We start from the raw sequence: 21,971 nt of genomic DNA, 5'->3' as shown, positions 1-21,971 counted from the left end.
CTGCTTCTGCCTGTCTCTCCCCTACCCCCACCCCCAGGAGGGCACCAGCATGCCTGGCTAGCCAGAGCTTGGTCATCTGGCTGCTTCTGTTGGAAAGGTGGCTACATTAGCGACGGGGCCCACAGCTGTGGTCTGTGCACACAGAACAGGGGCGCTGGTCTGCTGCAACCCAGAGAACTGCTTGGAAGTCCCACTTGAGGGGCTGGTGAGATGGCTCCGTGGGTAATTCCAGACACTTAACGCCCAGCCTGGTGACTAGATTCCACCTCCAGGACCTGTTCCCTCAAGTTGTCCTCTGACCTCAGCAAGTTCACCGTGGCATGTGCACGCATGTATGTACATACACACAAAATGAATGAAAACATAATAAAAAAAGGGGCCTGGAGAGACGGCTTAGGGGTTAAGAGCGCTTGCTCTTCTTCCAGAGGGTCTGAGTTCAGTTCCCAGTACTGAACTCATGCTGGGCTCACAACTCCAGCTCTGGGGGATCTGAAGCCCTCTTTCAGACCTTTCTGGCCTCCACAGCACTGCATGCACAAGCCCACACAGAGACACACATGCATGCATCTGTTTACAAGTGCAGTCAAAAGTGTTTACAAAACTCTCATGCATGTTTAAGCAGCATTGGGTCTGGCTGCTTCTGTGGGGCACAGAGTAGGAATTCTGGAGGTCATAGTTCTAGAGGTCATAGGTCAGCAAGGAGCGCACACAGAAGAGCTGTCTATGGAAACAGAAAATTCCTGTCACGGAGTATTTGAACAGAGGTTGGGGGTGTGGTGATATTTTGCTTGTGCTCTGACAAATAAAGCTCGCTTGAAGACAAACGCAGGAGCTAGCCACTAGTTAACCATAGAGGTCTGGAGGTCTGTATAGACAGGAGACAGGAAGTGATATGACTGGGCAGACAGAGGAATATAAGGCAGACAGAGAGAAGAGCTCAGTCCTTTTCAGTCTGAGGAGTTGTGGAGGTAAGAGGCGACTTTCGCTCTTCCTTTATTTCTCTGACCTTTCAGAATTTACCCTGATATCTGACTTCAGGTTTTTATTATTAAGACCAATTAAAATTAATGCTACATTGGGAAGGGTTTGCATAGGCTCTGAAGCCCTTACAGTTGTACTGGATTCTATTATTTTTTTTTTCCTTTTGAGATAGCATCTCATGAAGCCAAGGCTATCTTGTACCCTGAGTACTGGAACTTTAGGTGTGTGTCACCAGTCACTAAGCCTGACTTCTCTTAAAAGGTGACTGTGTGCCCTGGAAGTTAAGTGCGTGTAGATGTGACCTACTGAAGTGGCTTAGTGAGGATTCTTGTCAGGGCCCAGGCAGCAAGGCTGATGAGCTGTCTGGAAATGTAAAAAGTAATAGAACATTATAAAAATAATGCTAATTTTGTCCACATACTCGAATTACTTAGGAACCGGTTTGTTTTATTTCCACTGCCAGCAACTATGGTGTTGGGTACAATCTGAATTTTTGAGTTGTGGGTCCTCATCACCCTGAAGTAGAGTTTATCACGTCTAAGCCCGGAGGACACAGCCTTTGGTTCATAGAGCCCTGGAAGTTTCTCTCACAGCGGGCCGCTCTCAGCACCTGGTAGAATGACCTGGTCACACACAGCAGAGAGGCAGGCCTGGGATTGCCTGCTCCAACCTCTGCCTTCAGGAGTGAGGAGACGGGTGTGGGGTAGGGGCTGACTGGCCCAACGTCTCCAAGAGAGGACCTTGCAGGGGAAGACCGCCCTAATGACCTTTGGTACAGGGTAACCTCAAACAGAGAGAAGGAATGCCCTGCCTCTAGTTCCTGTCAAATGTCTGGATTCTGGCTTATCCTGGTACACCCTGGGAGAATATCATCAGGTTGCTTGAAATCAGCTAGAATACCAGGGCCCCAGTATACTGCTAGAATTAGTAGCAGAATTCTAGGAGGGGAGCCTGGTGCACACACCTCTTCCTGCTCAGGCCTGTGATACCATGGGCAGCACTCCTGAGGTTAGGTCATGTTACAGGAACAAGGTGAAGATGGGTTGCTAAGTCATTGGAGGCCTTGTCAGCTGACTCTGAGTTGAGCCAAAGGACTGTGCTTCGTGGGCCTGTCCTAACCAGGCAAGCCCTCTAAGAGAGGGGTCTAGTGCTCAGAGGGGGCCTCTTCTGACTTTGAGATGGTAGCCTGCCATGTGAGAGAGGCCTATGTGGGGATCTGCCACCCTAAAAGCTTCAAGCAGTCAACAGGAATGGGGGACCCAGTCCCTCCATCCCAAAGCACTAAGAACGTTCTGTTAGCATCAGGCGAACTCAGGAGGACTGTCCTGGTTGCCTTATTTGATGAGGGAAGACCCACCCCCATCGTGGGCAGCACCTTCTGGTAGCAGCCCACATATAAAGAGCACGGCAAAAGGAAGATTATTTACCTTCTCTCTTGCCTCTGAGTTGACTCCTTCACTGACGTCAGAACCAGCATTTCCAGCCTTTCCCCGTGGACTGGGGACCAGTAGTTTCCCAGCATTTCCAGCCTTCCACTGTAGATTGGGGACCAGCAGCTCCCCAGCATTTCCAGCCTTCCCCCGTGGACTGGGACCAGCAGTTCCCCAGCATTTCCAGCCTTTCCCTGTGGACTGGGACCAGCAGTTCCCCAGAAACCTTCCAGATTTGCAGCACCACACTAGGACTGCTAAGGCACCCCAGCAGTTCCAGAACCTCATTACAATTTACCCGGCATGATCCTTAGCCTTTAAAAAACGGTCATTTCTTATCGGCTCTGTGTCAGACCTAACACCCTGCGACTAGACAGACCTCATACACTGACAACAGGTAAAATACTTTTGAAACTTGAAAGAACTCCACCAACCAAAGGGCTGGGTGCTGTCGTATAACATCTGAAGTCTGTAGTTGAGGTTCCCCCATCTTCCTGTAACCGCCTGCTTACTGTTTCCACCAGCGTATTCTAGAATTGGCTTCCCCGACAACTTTCTTTGTTCTGTTGTTTTAAAACTCCATAAAAGTGCGTCCATGTTCTAGACATGGACTTGGTAGCTGAAACTTGGGATCCCGGCGTTAGCATTCTGAACTGCCTCTTAGGGACCCACCCAGAGTCTGATGCCATCTTATGTAAAGCCTCCTTTAAGAGGAAAAAACCCTCCCCCTCTTCTCCTTCTTCCTCCTCTTCCTCTTCTTCCCCCCTCTCTCTCTGTCTTTCTCTCCCCTTCTCCTCCCTTCTCCCTTTCCCCTTTAATACTAAAACTTTCCACGTGGATGCCGTGTCTGCGTGGTGTGAGTAACTTTCCGTGCCCCCTTGGCTGCCTCCCACATGGTGTGTCTCCTTGGCTCAAACCCGCCAAGGCCTTTTGAGCGCCATTTCTCAACACCCTGGGTCCATAATCACTCATATTTTGGCTCCTGAATAAACTACCTCCTATTCCCCTTGAGGCGAGGACTGTGTTTCTGGGTTGACTTTCTGTTCCTCTAGAGAACTCTGACTAGTGAAAACAGCGAGTACTTTAGCTGCTGGGCCATCCTCCCAGGCTTTTACCTGACACAGTCTTGGCTGACAGATAACCTTGTTGAAACACATCAGTAAGCTTAGAAGGCCTCCCCCGGTCCCAACCCTAAAGCTCCTGCATGTGACATCTGAGTCCTGTGATGGGATTCCCCTGCTCTGCTGCAGCCCCCATCTGATGCTCCACCAGTGTCACTGGCAAACATGTCGATGTCTGTCTTTCTTCTCTCCCGTAGCTGTAAAAGCTCATGTCACCTCTTTTCTAGTGGAAGTGCCATCCCAGGGGACTTGCATCTGTTTTCCTGGACCGCAGTCCGTCACATCTGGCTCAGAATAAAGTCTGTTTTTGTTTGTTTAATCATTCATTCATTGAGGCAGGGTCTTGACCTGGATCCTAGGTTGTCTTAGAATTTGCTATGTAGCTCAACTGGGCCTCAAACTCTTGCGGATGGGAAAAACACAGCATTCATCTCAAAGGGAATAAAAGGCAGTTCATTCTGAAGCCAAATCTGAGTGGTCATGGCCTGGGAAACACAGAGCTAGGTGATCCCAGTTTCCATGTTCTCATATGGAAGCAGTTTGGGGGAGTTTTTATAGAGTGGTGGGTTGAATCAAAATGGCTCCCAGAGGTTCATATTTTTGAATACTTAGTCACCAGGGAGTGGCACTGTTTGAGAAGGATTAGGAGGTGTGGCCTTGTTGGAGGAGGTGTGTCACTGGGCGTCAGCTTTGTGGTTTCAAAGGCCCGCACCAGGGCTAGTGTCTCTCTCTGTCTGCTCCCTGTGGATCTGGATATAAAGCTCCGAGCTTCTGCTCCAGCACTGTGTCTGCCTGCTTCCTACCATGAGGATCATGGACTAACCTTGTGAAACTGAAGGCAAGCATCTAGTTACATGGTTTCTTTTGATAAGAGTTGCTTTGGTCATGGTGTTTCTCCACAGCAATAGAACAGTGACTGAGACACATAGTAATAGAATAAAGAGAGTTATAAATCAAGGCATTTAAAAACTACAGTGGTGGAGACATAGAGAGGCAGGTTAGACCAAGATGGGGAAATTTCCACCATAGACTTCAGATACTTTCTGACGATGTTCTTAGCTTCTGGGTGGGGGATGCTGGTGTCTGCCAGGATTCCAAGCAGTTTTTTATCTATTAGTGATAAGACATTAGTCCCAACACAAGGAACTGGGCAAGGAATGGCTACTCAGGGATAGAGCTAGCCTGAGATAAGGTCATTAGCCTCTGGACCTGCAACATTCTGCCCTCTCCATACAGAGCAGCTAACTAGTCAATCAGTCTTTGCAGACACAGCCGCCTACCAGGAGTTCTGCTTACACTGTCATCCTCTGACCTCCCCTCCCAAGTGTGATGTCTTCCCTTTCTTCCTTGAAAGCAGAGCTACTGTTCTAAGTGGACATTGTTAGGATCCAGACCAGGTCAGGCCATGACCCCTGCCATGGCTCCTCCCTCCTCACAGACACCACAGCCCCCCTGCCCAGAGCACTTTCTACTAATCTCTAGCTATGGACTTCCAGAAGGTGCACAGCAAAGGGCCAGCTGTGGCTATGGTGGCCATACATCCACTTCCCGACCACCCTTCCTGTATCCTGCAGGGGACTCTGGGAGCTCAGCTGCTGTGCTGTGAAACCTTCCCGATCTTCAGAACCTGTATGAAGGGACTGTCTTGTGGGCCCAGTTCCTTCTCAGAGCCCTCCACTACAGTCTGTCAAGCTATTTATCAGACTTGGGGTATCCAACCTGTGTCCCAAGGAAGGTCTGCCCACCCATCCTTAATAAGCCAATTAATCCCAGCACTCGGGAGGTAGAGGCAGGTGGATCTCTGTGAGTTCGAGGCCAGCCGGGTCTACAAAGGGAGTTCAGGACAGTCAGGACTACACAGAGAAACCCTGTCTTGAAAAAGCAAAGACCAAATATATATATATATATTCACACACACACACACACACACACACACACACACACACACACACACACACACACACAACTGAAGCTCAAATGAGGATGGGTCAGTGATGGGTAATACCACACCTGTCTGGGACTGCTTAGATGTATGTCCTTGGCCCTCTATTTAATCTCTGACGTGGTCAGGGACTGTTGGAAAGCCTCTTGGGAACCTGAGACAGCTGCGCTCCCATTCATGGTGCTTGGGAACCCAAGCTAGAAATCAAGGTGAGTTCTGAGCACAGAGAGAATAACTGTTTACCCAGGATTCATGGCTGACCAACCCCAGTAAACCCAATCTCCATCTTCCTTCAGCCTAGAGTTTCTCCTTCTGGGAATTAATTCTCCAGCCCTACCTAGGCAATTACCTACCCCAGGGCACACCATTCCCAGGCTCTGGCCCCTGGCCCTGCCCACCTGGGATACTGCCCCATACCTGAGCTGTGTGTATAAAGAGTTAAGAAGTGAGCTCAAGTAACCGAAGAGCTTTTGTCTAAGTCTGTGATGCTTTCGGGTGTAAGGAGCCGTGACAGGTAAGACCCAGAAATGGGTGAAATTCTGGGCTGCAGCTGGGTGAGGCCAGAGAGAACCAGAATGTGACTTCTAGCCTTCTCTGTCCCAGGTGATCACATGATCATGTGGGGACTTTGCCCTGGGCTTTACAGGAAGAGCAGAGAGGCCTGACCTGCAGGCTGGGGCCTTGGCAGGAGGCAGCCTTCCTACTTCCTTTGCCCTGCACTGGCTGTCCAGTGGTACACAGCTCCTCCCATCCTGCCCCGGAAGGCCCCTGACCAGTCCATCTAGCACCCAAGGGAAGCATAGCCAGCGGACAGGAGAAGGGAAGTAGGGGAGCCAGCTGGGGTCCTGTGGGATGATGGTCTGTTGAACTTGCTCAAAGTGAACAGGTGAGTCATTGTTTTAACTGTACTTTGCAGAGTGCTGAGTGTGTGTGTGAGTGTGTGTGTGTGTGTGTGTGTGTGTGTGTGTGTGTGTGTGTGTGTGTGTGTACATGCATGCAGGTGTGGATCCCTGTGTTCTCAGGAGCTTAATCAGAGGCAGAATGGAAACAATACACTCCTTGTGTTTGTCCTGGGCCAACAGTGTCCTTGTTTGGATCACGGGTGGCTCTTGAGGTCATACTCTGGGAAGGAAATTCATTTGAATTTTCCTTGAACATAAACGCCAGTGTGAGGAGGTGCCTTCTAAGGAGGCCTTTTCAGACGGCAGCAGAGGCACAAGCAATAACAGAGGAGTTTGGCAGACTTTCTTCCAAAACTCCCTTCTAATCTGCGGCTTGCTTTTTCTCTCGTATCAAATGCCGCATTGTTCTGAAGTTCAGAGTGTCAAGAATGAACAGCTTTGAGGATCTGGGCAAGGAGGATGGGGTGCAGCCTCCCTGGACTTCCTCCTTCCTTGAATATTTTTTCTTTGGTGGAAGAGAGGCAAGTTTGTGCTAGCTGAGGAAGCACCAAGTCGGGATGAGAAGAGAGTCCTAGTCACAGCCTGGCCGCCACTGCCTTCAGAAAGATTCTAGAGTGGGGGCAGATACCACACTTCCACCTTTCTGTCCTTACAGAGTTCTTGCTGGTGTTATTGGAAGCTTGCAGCACATAGTTACTCAAAAAAACATCTGCTGTGGTTTTATCTATCACAGAGAAAAGTAATTAATACCAGAAAAAATCCATTAATAGGGAAATGAAGCATTAAAGTGAGGTAATTGTAGGAATCTGACAGAGCTGTGTGGACGCTGCAGTTGATGTTATGAACAAGTTTTATGATTTTAGGGTGGAGTATATGATCACATTAAAGTGGAGCGGTTATTTATTTAGCTTTTTTTTTTTGGAGATAGGGTCTTGCTACATAGCCCAGAAAGGCTTGAAACTTGCGGCAATCCCCTGCTTCAGCATTCCGAGTGCTGGGATGATAGGCTTACGGCAACACATCAACATTGATTTGGAGGTGCAAAGGCAGCGATCCCCTGTACCGTTCCTGAGGCTGATGGCACTTCCTGCCACCCTACAGCCGCTAGGACCGAGCTAGTGCCTCGGGAGTCCCCGAGAACATATGGACAGCAGGCTCCAGCTCCACATTCTGTGTCTTGGCCTTGGCAAAGCTGCTGCTTTGTCCTGTGGAGGTTGTGCCAGCCCTTAAGCTTCTTTCTCAGCTTTGGCAGGTGTCTTTGTGGGGGATCAGATGGGCTCAGAGAACACACCCGCCGTGTTTCTCTCTGGAGGGCCCTGGCAGCTGCACCCTCGACAGCCCTACCTGAGCCATGTACAGGTTGGCCCCACAGTGACCCGTGAAGGTGCCTCTTGGGGCACCACTGTCTCCCTTTCTGCAAGTACACCGGGCACTTTTCCAACCAGCATCTGCAATGGGAGTGGGACTGGCATGGGAGCCTGGAGGGGGGAAGAAAGCACATTGATCCAATTAGAATCCGTGGAGTCACTTCCGGGTGCGTTCAGGGTAGAGGGAGCACCTGTTGTTCCCTCAGTGGCTACAACATGCACACTGAAGGCAATCCAGTTTCGGGGTCTTGGTCACAACCCAGTGAGAGAGCCGAGCCACTGATAACACAGGCATACTTATTTACACGCCGAGACCACTTCAACCAAGGGGACTCAGGGAGTGAGGCGCCATGATGGCAGGCCTACGGTCTATGCTGCCGGTTGTCGGAGGTGGAGACATGATAGAGGAGCCGGGGTGACAGGTGTGACATCAGGCAGGAGGCTGTTGCTGACTCTGAGAGTTGTCCGACTCTGGTGGCAGTGAGTACGACCACATCTTCCGTGAGGAAGGGACCTGGCCTGTTTGGTGTGGAGTTGGTGGATGGCTCCTGGCAGTGAGTGCCTGAACTCCAAGACAGCTTGTCTCTCCTGGTCCCTACTTAGGATTCTGGACTCTGGCTTGCCCTTAGGCTCAAAGGGTAGAGTTTCTGGGTGGAGGCTGCCCATATCATCCTGGAGGCTGACTGCTTGCTCTCTCTTTTTCTCTCTCTGTCTCTCTGTCTGTCTTTCTGTTTCATTCTCTCAGTTAAGTCAGAGATTTCTAAACACAGGTGCTGGGTAAAGTGTTCATCCTGTCAACTGACTAACCCATCCATCCACTCCAACCAATCACCTACCCACTTACCCACCTATCTATCCACCTATCAATTTACCCACTTACCCATCATCCACGCACATGCTCACTCATCTCCATGCATGCACCCATGTGTGCAGCCCATCTTTCCAGTACCATCTATCTACCCACCCATAGATCTATTCACTCACCCATGTATCCATCAGCTCACCCATGTATCCACCCACTACACGCATACATGCACACATCCATCCATTGCTTAGGTATGTGATGAGCACTTATTATGTGCTAGGCCTTGTTGCCACACTTGAAGAAACACAGGCAACTAACTCTAGCCGTGGCTCTTGGACTTGGCTTCAGGCTTTGGTCATCTGTATTTTAATTTTAAGTTAATTAACTTTCGTGATGTTGGGTTGTCTTAGTTAGGGTTTTATTGCTGTGAAGAGACATAATGACCATGGCAACTCTATAGTAATATATTGTGTACCCTAATAAACTTGCCTGGGGATCAGAGGGCAGGGCCAGCCACTAGATTAGACATAGAGGTCAGGCAATGGTGGTACACACCCTTAATCCTATCACTCAGGAGGCAGAGATCCATTTGGATCTCTGTGAGTTCAAGACCACGCTGGAAATAGAGCCAAGCAGTGGTGGCACACACATTTAATCCCAGGAGTGATGGCAGGGCAGAGAAGGATATACAAGGTGTGAGGAAGCAGGAGCTGAAGCAGTTCAGTGAGATCCTTTCGGGGTGAGGACTCAGAGGATTTCAGTCAGAGGAAACAGGATTGGCTGAGGGGTTGGTGAGGTGAGGTTCGCTGTGGCTTGCTCTGCTTCTCTGATCTTTCAGCTTTCACCCCAATATCTGGCTCTGGGTTTTTTTTATTATAAGACCATCTAAGAGTTGTGTTACATAACTCTTATAAAGGAAAACATTTAATTGGGGTGACTCGCTTACAGTTCGGAAGTTTAGTTCATTATCATCATGGCAGGAAGCATGGCAGCGTGCAGGCAGATGTGGTGCTGGAGAAGGAGCCCAGGCAGCAGGAAGAGACAGTGAGCCACTAGGCCTGGCTGGAGCTTCTGAGACCTCAGAGTCCACCCCCACAGTGACATTGACTTCCTCCAACAAGACCACACCCACTTCAACGAGGCCACATCTCCTAACAGTACCACTCCCTATGGGGGGCATTTTTATTCACACCACCACATGGGTGAACAGGATTGTAAAACGCTTTAAACAGGGAATTTAGTTGTTTGTGATCCTGCCCTGCAACCAATACATGGGGAAACTCTAGAGGTCCCTGGGATGGGCCCCACACCTGTGCTGTTGGCCTGAGCTCCTTGCCAGGGGCAGAGGAACCCTGGAGCCTTCTCTCTCGGACTCCAGCTTTTCTCTCTACAATTGCTCCTTGGTAAAGGACTCTGTGAGAGACTTGGTGTCTATGCGGTGCCCTTTCCTTCGGTTACCACAGTCTCAAGTGGTCTGTGTTGTGGTTCCTGTCTGTCTTCCCTTTGCCCCTCCTCGGTTTCCACCCATCCTTTGCCCACTGTGGTGGGAGAAAGGCTTATTTGAGAGGCTAGCCACCCATAATGGGTGTAGACATTAATTAGGGGACATTCCTAGAAGGGGTCCAGATAATAAACACCAGGGATGACTCCACGGTCTCACTGTTGTTCATTCTCTTCGTGACACAGCAGACCCGGGCAGGGGACCCTAATGACTGTAAACATTAAAAAGAGAGAACCAGATATTATCTGCCTTCTGTGAGGTGTGCACACCACACTCATAAAACGTCCTGCCCTGTGCTGTCTACATGAGATGAGACAGACCTCTGTCCTGAACCACAACCCCATCCAGAGCTCACAGGCATATCCGTAGCCAGGACATCCCAGGGAGGTTGCCAGCAGTAGGCTGGGGCACAAGAAACCTGATGTCTTCACACATGGGTTGTAAAGGAAAGTGTCAGGTGTGGTGGTGCACGCCTTTAATTCCAGCTCTTGGGAGGTGGAGGCAGGAGGATCTCTGTGAGTTCGAGGCCAGCCTGGTTTACGAAGCGAGTTCCAGGACAGCTAAGGTTGTTACACAGAGAAACCCTGTCTCAAGACAAACAAACAAACAAACAAACAAACAAACAAACAACCCACTCACCCCCCAAAAAAGAAAGAGCTCACGGATCTGTGTGGAGGTTTCCTTTGGGAGCTTGGGAGGTCCTGTGGGAGTGAGCACTGGGCCCGCAGCTCCTGCATCTGTGGCTGCTGTCTGGTGTGTGCCTGGAAGCTGCTGCCATTGACACCATGCGGGCTTCGGAGTTTTTACTGCAGAGCTGGGCTCTGAGGCCTCAGAGACAACAGAAAGGATGACGTGTGTGTTGAGGTCCCAGAGACACAGATATCTCCCTCACCCCACCGCTCTCCCTCCCCTCTCTTTCTCCCTCCCTCCCTCCCTTCATCTCCTTCTTCCCTCTTGTTTGATGGAGTCTTACTGTGTAGACCAGACAGGTCTCAAATTTGACATCCTCCAGCCTCAGCTTCCGGCACACTGGGATTGTAGGTGTGCCTCACCGTTCCTGGTCCTAGGAAGATTACCCGCCTCCCACTGCGAAGTTTCAATTGGAAAACAGGGGATATGAGGGAAAAGGGACTGGCAAGTCATGGGAAGCATAGGCTGATGCTGACAGGAAGAGCTGCGTTTGCTTGGGTCTGGGGCATCTGGGGGGGGCGAGTCTGGGATGTTGATAATGAGGGTGGTTTTTTTTTTTTTTTAATCCCTCTCTCATGGGTTGAGGGAGTTTTCCTAGGGGGAAATTTGGAAACATCAGGGACAACCAAGAGGTGCTCAGGTGCTTTTGACCTCTCTTGGGTGCTTGGAAGCAGTGAGAAACAGGGTGAGTGAATTAGGATAAAGCCCCATGTGACGCTGGTGGAGGCCATTGTAGTGAGGGTCCACAGTCCTTCCCATGCAGCGGTTTCCCAGCACAGCTGCTCTTGGAACTCTGTGCAAAGTGTCTGTATTTTATCTAGGAAGCAGACCCCCTGACTCCCACCCCAGCGTGTGTGTGTGTGTGTGTGTGTGTGTGTGTGTGTGTGTGCGCGCGCGCACACGCTCATGCACGTTGTGTGTGTTGGACTTTGCTGAGGTTTTCCACCCTCCTCAGTCTTCTGTGGTTGTTTGCAGGCCATGGCGCAGGCTGGTGGGCCGCCACAGGCCAGCACTACTTCTGGCCAGCCCTATGTGAGCAAACTGGTCCTGCTTGGAAGCAGTTCTGTGGGCAAGACCAGCCTGGCCCTTCGCTACATGAAGCAGGACTTCAGCAGCGTCTTGCCGACTGTGGGGTGTAAGTGAGGAGAGCCCTGGCAGGGGCAGATGGGAGTGTGGTCCACCTCGGGATGGCTGGCCCCTGTCCTGAAACCCAAGGCTAGGTGTGCCGGGTTTGCAGGGAGGGGCGGGCTGTCCATCAGGGGCAGGCAGGCACACTATTCCCAAAGTGCGTGTAAACAACCTTCACTAGGGGCCAGGCTTCGGCTGGCATTGGTGTGTGTGTGTAGATCCTGGAACCGAGGTTCTGGTCCTAGAAGGCTTGAGTGTGGGGGGCTGGCAGTGAGGGCAGCCTGGGGAGGGCCTCCTTTCTAGCTGTCCTCCAGCCAGCTAATGAAGCCCCCTAATAATTCACTCTATTGAGAATTTGCTCTCTGCCCGACATCATGTACCTAGGCTTCCCTCAGCTTTCCCTGATTCTCACTGAGTCCTTATATTTGTAGCTCCCACTTCACACTGTCTGCAATTCATCAGCATCAAAGACTGACCCCCTTTCTACTTGGATTTGGTCCACTGGGGCTGGGCTGGGGCTGGGGCTGGGGCTGGGCTGGGGCTGGGCTGGGGCTGGGCTGGGGCTGCGGATGCTATAAGGGAAGAGAGGTGAAGCCTCTCTGTGTGCTTGCTGTATGTACGTATGTGAGACAAGGTCTCACTGTGTAGCTCAGGCTGGCCTGGAGCTCTCCATCCTTATGCTTCTGCTTCTCACGTGCAGTGATGATAAGTGGGTGTCATCATACATGGCATGCTTAATTTGGAGCAAGGATAGGTTAGAGAGCCCCCTCCCCATGCCTGTCTTTTTTTTTCTTCCAAGACAGGGTTTCTCTGTGTGGTTTTGGTGCCTGTCCTGGATCTCACTCCGTAGACCAGGCTGGCCTCGAACTCACAGAGATCCGCCTAACTCTGCACTCGGGATTAAAGGCGTGCACCACCACTGTCTGGCCATGCCAGTCATTTTGTTATTCAATACCCATCAGGGTTTTCTTAGCTCCCTAAGTGGATGGTCCTGCCTCCAGGAGCCCAGTCAGAGAGAATGAGCCGTGGTGTGATCAGGGGCTGGCCTGGGTAGGAGGGGTCCCTCGTGCTGAGGCTCTCTGCTGGGAATGAACTTATGCATACGGGGCAAGCACTCTACCATGAGCTGCTTTCCAGCCCTGGAAATTCATTTTTGAAAGACACCTTGACAGTCCTTGGAGAGCCAGGGAAGGGCTAAACGACCCTCCAGCTGCCTCTGCTTTTAGCTCCTGCCATTAGCGGATGTTAAAATGGACTGGTCTTTGAGGTCACACGCTGGGCAGCCGGTTGAACCTCTCACTCACTTTGCTGCCCTCCTGACGTGTGTGGGCTGCGAGACAGCAGTGATCAGGAGCCACGAAGTCTGCTTCTGCCCTGATGGGTTCATCTCTAATGACGTTCCCTTTCACTGAGTCACTCTGCTTTGTTAGAAGACAAGTAGGGTTGGAGAGATGGCTCAGTGGTTAAGAGCACTGGCTGTTCTCCCAGAGGTCCTGAGTTCAATTCCCAGCACCCACATGGCAGTTCACAGTCTGATGCCCTCTCCTGGTCTGCAAGCATACATGTAGCCATAGCACCTGCATACATTAAAAAAAAAAGACATAATATTTGAATGTTATTCTTTGAGAATTTTACCCCCACCCCAAAACCACCCACACACTTCCCCCCTCCCCCTCCCAACTCCTCCAGAAGTCCCACACCACAATCTAGCTTCATGTCCTTGTTCTCTTCCTCTTCTTTTGGGTAACCCACTGAGGCCAGTTAGTGTTGCCCTTAAGCACATGAGTGTAGGGCCATCTCCTGAAGAATGAGCAACTTACCAGGGGCCACATCCCTGAAGAAAACCTTTCTCCTCCCCTCAGCAACCATCTATTTCCAATAGCTCCTCCGAGAGAGGGAGGCCTCCTGAGCATCCCGCATTCATGCTGGGATGCTGACTCCCTTCATCTTACAGAGACAACCACAGCCACTGTGACTTCCTGGGTGCAACATCCTTGCCAGGACCAAGAGACACTGTTGCATTGTATTCCTCCCTAAGCCCTGGCTCTTCTCTGATGTTCCCCCAGCCGTGGGGAGGAGTGTGATGCCGATGTCTCATTAAGGGCAGAGATCTCCACAGTCACCTTTTCCTCCAGTTTGACCAGATGCAAACCTCTGTATTTACTGGTGTCCACTGATGAGGGCTAAGATCTGCACTAATCTAGGGCACAGAGATAACTTATTCGAAGGCAGCTTGGTACTGTTTCCATTTAGCAAAATAGAGCAATGGGTTCTCTCTTAGGGTCCATGAGCCTCCAGCCACCTCACCCTGGTTTTTTAATTATTATTATTATTATTATTATTATTATTATCCCAGAAGTGACAGGAAGCTTTGTCCTCAGTGTCTTGAGTCTCTCCTTTCATGCCGCATCTTATTAATGCATCCATCTCTCCCCCAAAACTCACTGCCGCGGGGATTGGCACTCTGTGCAGCCAGGCCTGATGGGGTGACCCCTCCCTTCTCTCCAGGAAGGCTAAACTCTGTTGTGTAAACATCTCAGCACTGGCTGATGGGTTGTAGCTCCAGTGGGAAGCCGGCCATGCTACCAAGATTTGACACTGAGGACTCCCGGCCACCGGCCACCGTGTTTAAACTGGAAAAGGAAAATGGGGGAGACAAAGATTGTCAACGGAGAAGGCAGATCTGAGTTTTACACCCACGTGATGCTTGCTCTCCCCCCTCCCTCCCTCCCTGCCTGCCTGCCTCCCTCCCTGTCTCCCTTTCTGTGTGTGTATGTATAAGATGTGTGCACATATGTGCATGCCCACACAGAGGCCACAGGAGGATGCCTAGTGTCCTGCTCTGTTACTCTGTACCTTATTCTCTCTTGAGAGGGCCTCTCACTGAATCTAGAGCTAGGCTAGCCGTAAGTGATCCTTCCATCCCCCTGCTCCTCCACCACTGGTCCCCCACCCTTACCCCACAATGCTGAGAATCCAGGGCTGCATGAGGCTGTGCCTTGCTTTTTTTTTTTTTTTAAATATTTATTTATTATGTATACAGTGTTCTACCTGTATGGAAGAGGGCACCAGATCTCATTATAGGTGGTTGTGAGCCACCATGTGGTTGCTGGGAATTGAACTCAGGACCTCTAGAAGAGGAGCCAGTGCTCTTAACCTCTGAGCCTTCTCTCCAGCCCCTGTGCCTTGTTTTTTATGTGGGTGCTGAGAAATGAACTTCGGTCCTTATCACTATGCAGAAAGTGCTTTTACCCACTGAGCTCTCTTACCAGCCTCAGAGACAAGACAATGTTTATCAGAATATCCCCCAGTTGACTCCAAAGCCAGAAACATGATCGGAAGTGAGAATGAACAGACCAGAGTGTGGACTAAACACCAATGTTGCTATGACAACAGTCCAGGGGGTACAGGAGGAGGAAGTAGATGTTGCTATGACAGACCTGACATTACATGTGCTTTCTCTCAGGGTTTTATGACCACTCTGGGGGAGGGAAACATTGGGTCATGTTAAACAGGAGGAAAACAAGATATTGGAAGTTTAAGCAAGTTGCCGAGGCCCATGAAGCTGAGAGGCATCTGTGTCCAGGGCCACCCCAGGCCTTCCCCTGCACTGGGGTGTCAGCTGCATTGGATGGTCAGTGCCCAGCAGTAGCCATGTGAGCTGGGAGCCCCGTGTTCTGCTCTCCACAGGAAGATGCTGCTTTGAGTGAAGAGCAGTTTAGTCAGACCTCACGTTCATGGACCCTCAGGTTTACACAGCCTACGTCAGTGTCTGCTGAGATGTGGCTCCAGTTCCCAGAGAGAATCCGTATCTTTCCAGACAGTTCTGTCCAGCCAGCCCTATCTCTGCTCTTTGCAAAGTGGATGGAAATGTGTCCCCAGAGCTGACGGAGCCCTAACTCACAAGCCTGCGGGTTGTGATGCCTTCTATGGAGATGAGAACACCTTGGACTTGGGTCCTCCAATTCCGTGACTGTCATTCTCAAGAGAGGAGGCGAGGGTACAGGGCTGGTGAGGGGAGGCGGGTGCTGTAGCTTCATTTCTGTTGCTGTGATGAAACACACTGACAAAAAGCAACTTGGAGCCGGGAGGGCCTCATTTGGCTTACCCCTCTAGATCACAATCCATTACCGAAGGAGCTCAGGCAGGACCCGGAGGCAGGAACCATGGAGGATGCTGCTTGCTGCCTTACTCTCTGGCTCTCTCTTAGGCTCATGTTCATCTTCCTTTTTAAAAAAATATTTTTATTTTTAATTTATGTGTGTGGTATTTTGACTGCATGTATGTGCACGAATCACGTTGAAGACCCTGGAACTGGAGTTACAGATGGTTGTTAGTTACTATATGGATCCTGGGGATCGAACTCTGGGCCTCTGGAAGAGCAGCCAGTGCTCTTAGCCATCTCTCCAGCCCCTCAGCTTGTTTTCTTAGACAGCCCAGAACCTCCTGCTTAGGGATAGTAGCCCTCACAGTGGGCTGGGCCCTCTCTTGTCAATCATCAGTCAAGACCATCCCTTATAGACATGGCCACAGGCCAGTCTGATCTGGGCAGGCCCTCTGTTGAGACTCTTTCAAATACTCTCGACTGTGTCAAGTTGTCAGTTGGAGCTAACTAGGACATCAGGTGAGGCCAGAGGCCAGACAGGGGCGGTACATCCATAGCCAAGGAACACTAGAGGTGGTTAGAGTCCCCAGAAGCTGGAGAGAGGTGGGAATGGGTTCTCCCCTTGTCCACAGCTTGACTTGGGACCTCTGGCTTCTAGCACTATAAGAATGGATTTCCTATTTTAAGCTGCTCTGTGGTCATTGTCACACCAGCCCCAGGATACTTATTCAGTGTCCTTGGGCTGGAAGTTTCATTTCACCCACGGAGGTCTGTCTCCCAGATTCTCCCCAGGTGGCTCCATACCTACCTTGGGTCTGTGTGGGGAAATGACTCCGAGCGAAGCCCTTGGCCTCTGCTGACCCTGCATGTCCTGGGCTCCCCGATTCCCCTTGGCTCTCTCCTTCCAGCTCCTCTAGGAGCTCCCACACTTGACATAGGAGTTTTTGGTACCATGACTATTTAAAAATCACACCAGGGCGGGAGAGATGGATCATCGGTTAAGGACACATGCTGCTCTTCCAGAAGACCTGAGTTCTATTCCCACCCCCCACAGTGGACAGCTCATAACCATCTCTAACTCCAGCTCCAGAGGATCCAATGTTCTCTTCTTGTCTCTATAGGCACCGCGTACATGTGCCCAAACCCACCCAACACCTACACATGGATACATAATTAAGTATAAAAATTCAGTGTTGGAAAGCAAAGTTCAAGAACAAGTATCTTCAAGGAAGAGATGGGTTGCGTGTTATGTGAAGGGGTTGGAATAAGTCTCTGTGATTGGTTAAGCAGGTGCCTGAGTGAGGAAAGGAGGCCCCGGCAGCTGCGCAGAGCACTCAGGAGAAGGTGGGGAGCACAGCAGGTGCTCCCTGGGCTGATGGCTGCAGAATTCAGTCACTCCCGGGAGATTTCTAGGTGCAGAAGAGAGGACAGCGGCAAAGGAGCCATCAGGGGAGGGGAGCTGAGGAGGCTGGCTTCTGGTGACTGAGGGTGGCTTCAGAATGGGGCGGGCGGCTGAGTGGCTCATGGACCTGAGGGGCTGAGGCACAAGGATCCTTAGAGTTCATTGCATCGCTGGACACTGCGGAGACACGTCAGATTATTCACTGCTGGAGGTCCCTTCCGTGTCGTTCTTAGCTCAAGGTCTTTCACTTCACCCCAACAGTTCAGCTCCACCCCAAGTGGAAATTTAAAGAGGCACAAAGGAGTTGCCAGCTGTGCTTTGCTTTATAGGGAAGCTCCAGCTTCCAGAACAGGCATTCACTCAGCCTCCACCAGCATGTGCCTAGCTGCTTCTCGCCGGGCTGCTGACCATAGAGTGCCGTGACACACAGGAGCCATGGATGACCATCGTATCCCCAGCAAACACTCACTGGCCTCCTTGCTACAGGTGCGTTCTTCACAAAGGTGGTGGATGCGGGCTCCTCATCTCTGAAGCTTGAGATCTGGGACACGGCTGGCCAGGAGAAGTACCACAGCGTCTGCCACCTCTACTTCAGGGGAGCCAATGCTGCGCTCCTGGTGTACGACATCACTCGGAAGGTAGGGTTAACCCTGCCTCCGTCCCCGGGCAACTGTACTGTTTACTGCCTTCTTCAGGGATCGATGGCGAGAAAGCAGGACTGGCACCATGTTTTGTGGGAACTTCCATGTGAGCAAAAAGGGACTGTTAAGCCCATACTATTCACCTCATTCGGGAAGCCCTCTTGGCAACCCCTCACACCCGAAGTTAGGCCCTGTTTCTCTGCAGTCTCCTGGCACACCCCTTACCCCACAGCACCACCATCACTGGTGCTGGTGTGCCATTGAGATGGTAAGGGACTGTTACAGACCCAGCCTACACCATGGGCCATCCATCTCATATCACCAGGGGTGTAGAACACGGAGCATGCGTGGAAATGACACTGAAGAACTGGACTCACATGTCCGTGTGTGTCCAGCCTGGCCTAGGGCAGGGTGAGCTTGCTGCCCCGGAGCCTCTAACAGGAGGTAGAGAAGGGGGGGCAGGCACACTGGGTGGGGGGCAGGAAGACATACTGGGTACAAGAAGCCTGGGAGAGGGTCTCAGATAAACAGTTGCAGTGCACCCAGAAAGTATGCGTTAGGCGCAGGTACAGGAGTGTGGAGAGAGGGGTCCCCACATCAGCCTTGATGCCAGAGGTCAGGAGAAGGGTGCCAAAGGACCTGGGGCCGAGTCCCCCCAGTTAGGAACTGGGTTGGGGTAAAGACAGTCCCTCAAACGCTCCTGCACAAAATGGTGTCCAGAGGGGAGCTCCTGACCCCAAATGCCCTGTGACCTCCACATCCCTGGCTCTCTGGTGTGCTGCCGGGTTGCACAGCCCTCCCCTACCAGGGTCAGCCCATCCTGGCTACCCTCCCAGAGGAGCAGAGCAGTCCCTTGGCATTGCATTCTGGGAAAAGGCCTCGATGTAGCCACATACCCTCCAGGGACACTGGCTTTGCTCTTCTGGCCCAGCAAGGGGAACTCCAACATGGTTTCTCTTCTGTCTCTTTAGGATTCCTTTCACAAGGCTCAACAGTGGCTGGAGGACCTGGAGAAGGAGTTCCAGCCAGGAGAGGTGGTGGTGATGCTGGTCGGCAACAAAACGGACCTCGATGAGGAGCGGGAAGTGACCTTCCAGGTGCCACATGGTGGCAGGCAGCAGGAGGGAGCCCTTGTCTCTGTGGACTTGAGGGCTTTTGAGACCTTGAAACACACACACATGCACATGCACTCGCACATGCACACACACACGCACACTCACCCTGTGCTTCATGTACTCATGTACCCACCTACATACTTGCACTTGCATGCACACCCATGATCCCTCTACCCACATATATGCTCATACCTCATAAACACACATGCTCACACACATGCAGAGTTATGCTGTATGAATACACTCTTCATAAGCACAAACACGCATGTGCCTCCAAAGTCATACATGTTAATACCTCCACATGCAAACCCACATGCACATGCACTCGTGTGCAGAAGTACACACAGAAGATTCCATCATAGTTCCCCTTTTGGTTGGAAATTCATGTAGGAGGTGTGTGTACACATAGGTACTCAAGGAGTGTGTATATGGGTAGGTGTGCGTGAAGAGTGTGTGCACACACATGCAAACCAGCACAACCAGTCTTCTTTTGTTTTGAGGCAGGGTCTTATGTGTTAAAGGCTGGCCTGGAACTCACAATCTTTCTGCCCAAGCTTCCCGAGTGCTGGGATTATAGGTGTATCCCAGTTTCTTGTAAGCCAACCAGGTATGCTTGGAGGGACTCTCTTTAAACAGAGTGACTTTCTCCTTCAGGAAGGGAAGGAATTTGCAGAAAGCAAAAGCCTGCTATTCATGGAAACCTCAGCCAAGCTGAACTACCAGGTGTCTGAGGTCTTCGGCACTGTTGGTGAGTGATGGCGCTCTGCTGACCCCTTCCCCTGGACCTTCTGGTGTTCCTGGGACTGGGGAAGGGTCATGGGGAAGAGTGGTGGAGTGCTTGGGTTAGGGTTCTGGGGGCCGGGATTCCCCTTCCCCCCCAACAAAGCCCTGTTTTCCACAGCCCAGGAGCTGCTGCAGAGAGCAGGAGACAGAGGGAAGAGCAGCTCCCAGGAAGGCGAGGCTGTAGTTCTGAACCAGGGACCTGCTGTCAGGCAGAGCCAGTGCTGTGCACGATAGATGCTATGGATGCTGCCCCCACAGGAGAGCATGTGGGGACATCTCAGCCTGTGCCTCAGAGGCTCCTCGGCCCGGGCAGGATCTTCAGAACAAGGCTGGTGGCTCTTTGTCCATGCATGGTCTCTGATGAAGACGGACTCTGACCGAGCCCTGGAGGCTTCCAGAAGTTGGCTTCCTTCATGATAACTGCTTGCCAAAGCTGATGGGAACTGTCAGGGATAGGATCCAGTGCCAGATGGCTCCCAGAAGACTGTCAGCCCCACCTTACCAGATACTACCTGATTCCTGGATGCCCTGAGCCGGTGTGCCTGGCCCACCTGGGCTGTCCCATTCAGCTGCCTTGCTGCCAGCATGGAAGAGCTAAAATGAGGCAGAGTAGAAGCATGGACTGGAAACATTCTTTGATCTATGTGATGGGAAGACAAATGTTTCATCCTGGGGCAGCTGGTCCATAACTGGACCACCTTAGTTCTGGGAGTTGTCAGGGGAGAGGGGGGCTGAGAAAGGCATCTGTGCCAGGAAAAAATGGAGAGATGAGCCCAAGGTGGTGGGTCTCAGTGAGGTGACCCAGGAGAGGCAGAGTCTGGAGTGGCTGAGATGGGAGTGTCCCCCTTCCAGCTGTGGATGTACAGAGCCAGGGTTCTATCTAGTGTTGCCTGGACTCTAGAGCCTCCATCATATTGTCTATGCATCCTTCTCTCTAAATATTAAATGTCTCGACAACGTGACCACTTCACAGTGTTGCACTAGGACCGCCGGCCTGACAAGTCACACTATTCAGTCTTTCTGCACACATTAGACTGGTTTGTGGGCATCAGACATGGTGAGGGCTCGTGGGGCAAGTGTAACAAGGGTGGGCATGGGCATTGGTCTGGGTAGGCTGTCTCTCCTGATGGTGATTGTGTTATCTGCATTGAGAGTTCTCATCCTTGCAGAGAAACCCAGGTCCAAGTTCTTGTCTAGGGAGGAAAGCCCCAGAGGGTCTCTCTCTTGACACGTGCTATGACAAGATGGAGGTGTTTCAAATGTGGCCATTTGGGGTGCAGAGCTGTTTTTTTTTCTTTTTTCTTTTGTCTTTGCTTGTAGGAGTGTGATAAGCTGTTGAGTCTGAATAATGAGACACCGTCGTTGGGTGTGGTGATATCGGCCTCTAATTCCAGGACACTCATGGTTGATGCAGGAGAATGACAAGCCTGTTCTGGGCTGCACAGTGAGCAAACAAACAAACAAACTTAACAGAACGGAAGAAACCCCAGAGAACACCACCAGTGGAACATGGTTGCCTCACTGAGGAAGGCGGCCCAGCTGTGTCCACTGTAAGTGCAAACGGGCAAACATGACATCCTCTTTCCCCCTTTACTCCAACTTCTCAGCAAAGTGAGCTCAGGCTGGCCAGGAGCTTGTCTGTGCCTGGGGTGTGCCCTCTGCCCTTCACGCTTCAAGTGGGGCTCAGTCCAGGGAGAGCCTTGCCTGGGTGGGGACTGGCAGGAGCATCCTGGGTCCACTGCACCTCTGGAGGGTTCCAGCTTCTGTTCTGGGGCCTGGAAACAACCCTGACTTTTTGGGTACAGATGTAGTCCCTACCTGACCTAGAAGAAACTCCTGTGGCCACTGGACAGATGTGGGTCTGCCACTGAAAGGCTTGTTTTCTAGTGAGGCTTTTTTTTTTTTTTTTCCGAGACAGAGTTTCTCTGTGTAGCTTTGTGCCTTTCCTGGATCTCACTCTGTAGCCCAGGCTGGCCTTGAACTCACAGAGATCCACTTGGCTCTGCCTTCCGAGTGCTGGGATTAAAGGCATGCGCCACCACTGCCCAGCCATCCTAG

The 21,971-nt window shown here is 51.4% G+C and overlaps 1 protein-coding gene across 1 annotated transcript; it reads left to right on the top strand.

The window, feature by feature from the left end:
- Window positions 1-6,158: 6,158 nt before the first annotated feature.
- Rab17 (RAB17, member RAS oncogene family) lies at window positions 6,159-20,875 on the top strand. Its single transcript, XM_006988659.4, has 6 exons — window positions 6,159-6,360; window positions 11,715-11,874; window positions 17,861-18,012; window positions 18,987-19,112; window positions 19,785-19,878; window positions 20,032-20,875. Exons 2-6 carry the CDS (start codon window positions 11,718-11,720, stop codon window positions 20,145-20,147), a joined length of 645 nt encoding a protein of 214 aa, XP_006988721.1. The 5' UTR covers window positions 6,159-6,360; window positions 11,715-11,717; the 3' UTR covers window positions 20,148-20,875.
- The last annotated feature ends 1,096 nt before the right edge of the window (window positions 20,876-21,971 follow it).

This window comes from Peromyscus maniculatus, chromosome 13, assembly GCF_049852395.1.
Source record: "Peromyscus maniculatus bairdii isolate BWxNUB_F1_BW_parent chromosome 13, HU_Pman_BW_mat_3.1, whole genome shotgun sequence".
NCBI lineage: Eukaryota > Metazoa > Chordata > Mammalia > Rodentia > Cricetidae > Peromyscus > Peromyscus maniculatus.
The sequence above is the reverse complement of the archived record's forward strand: the minus strand, read 5'-3'. Positions and strand labels throughout refer to the sequence as shown.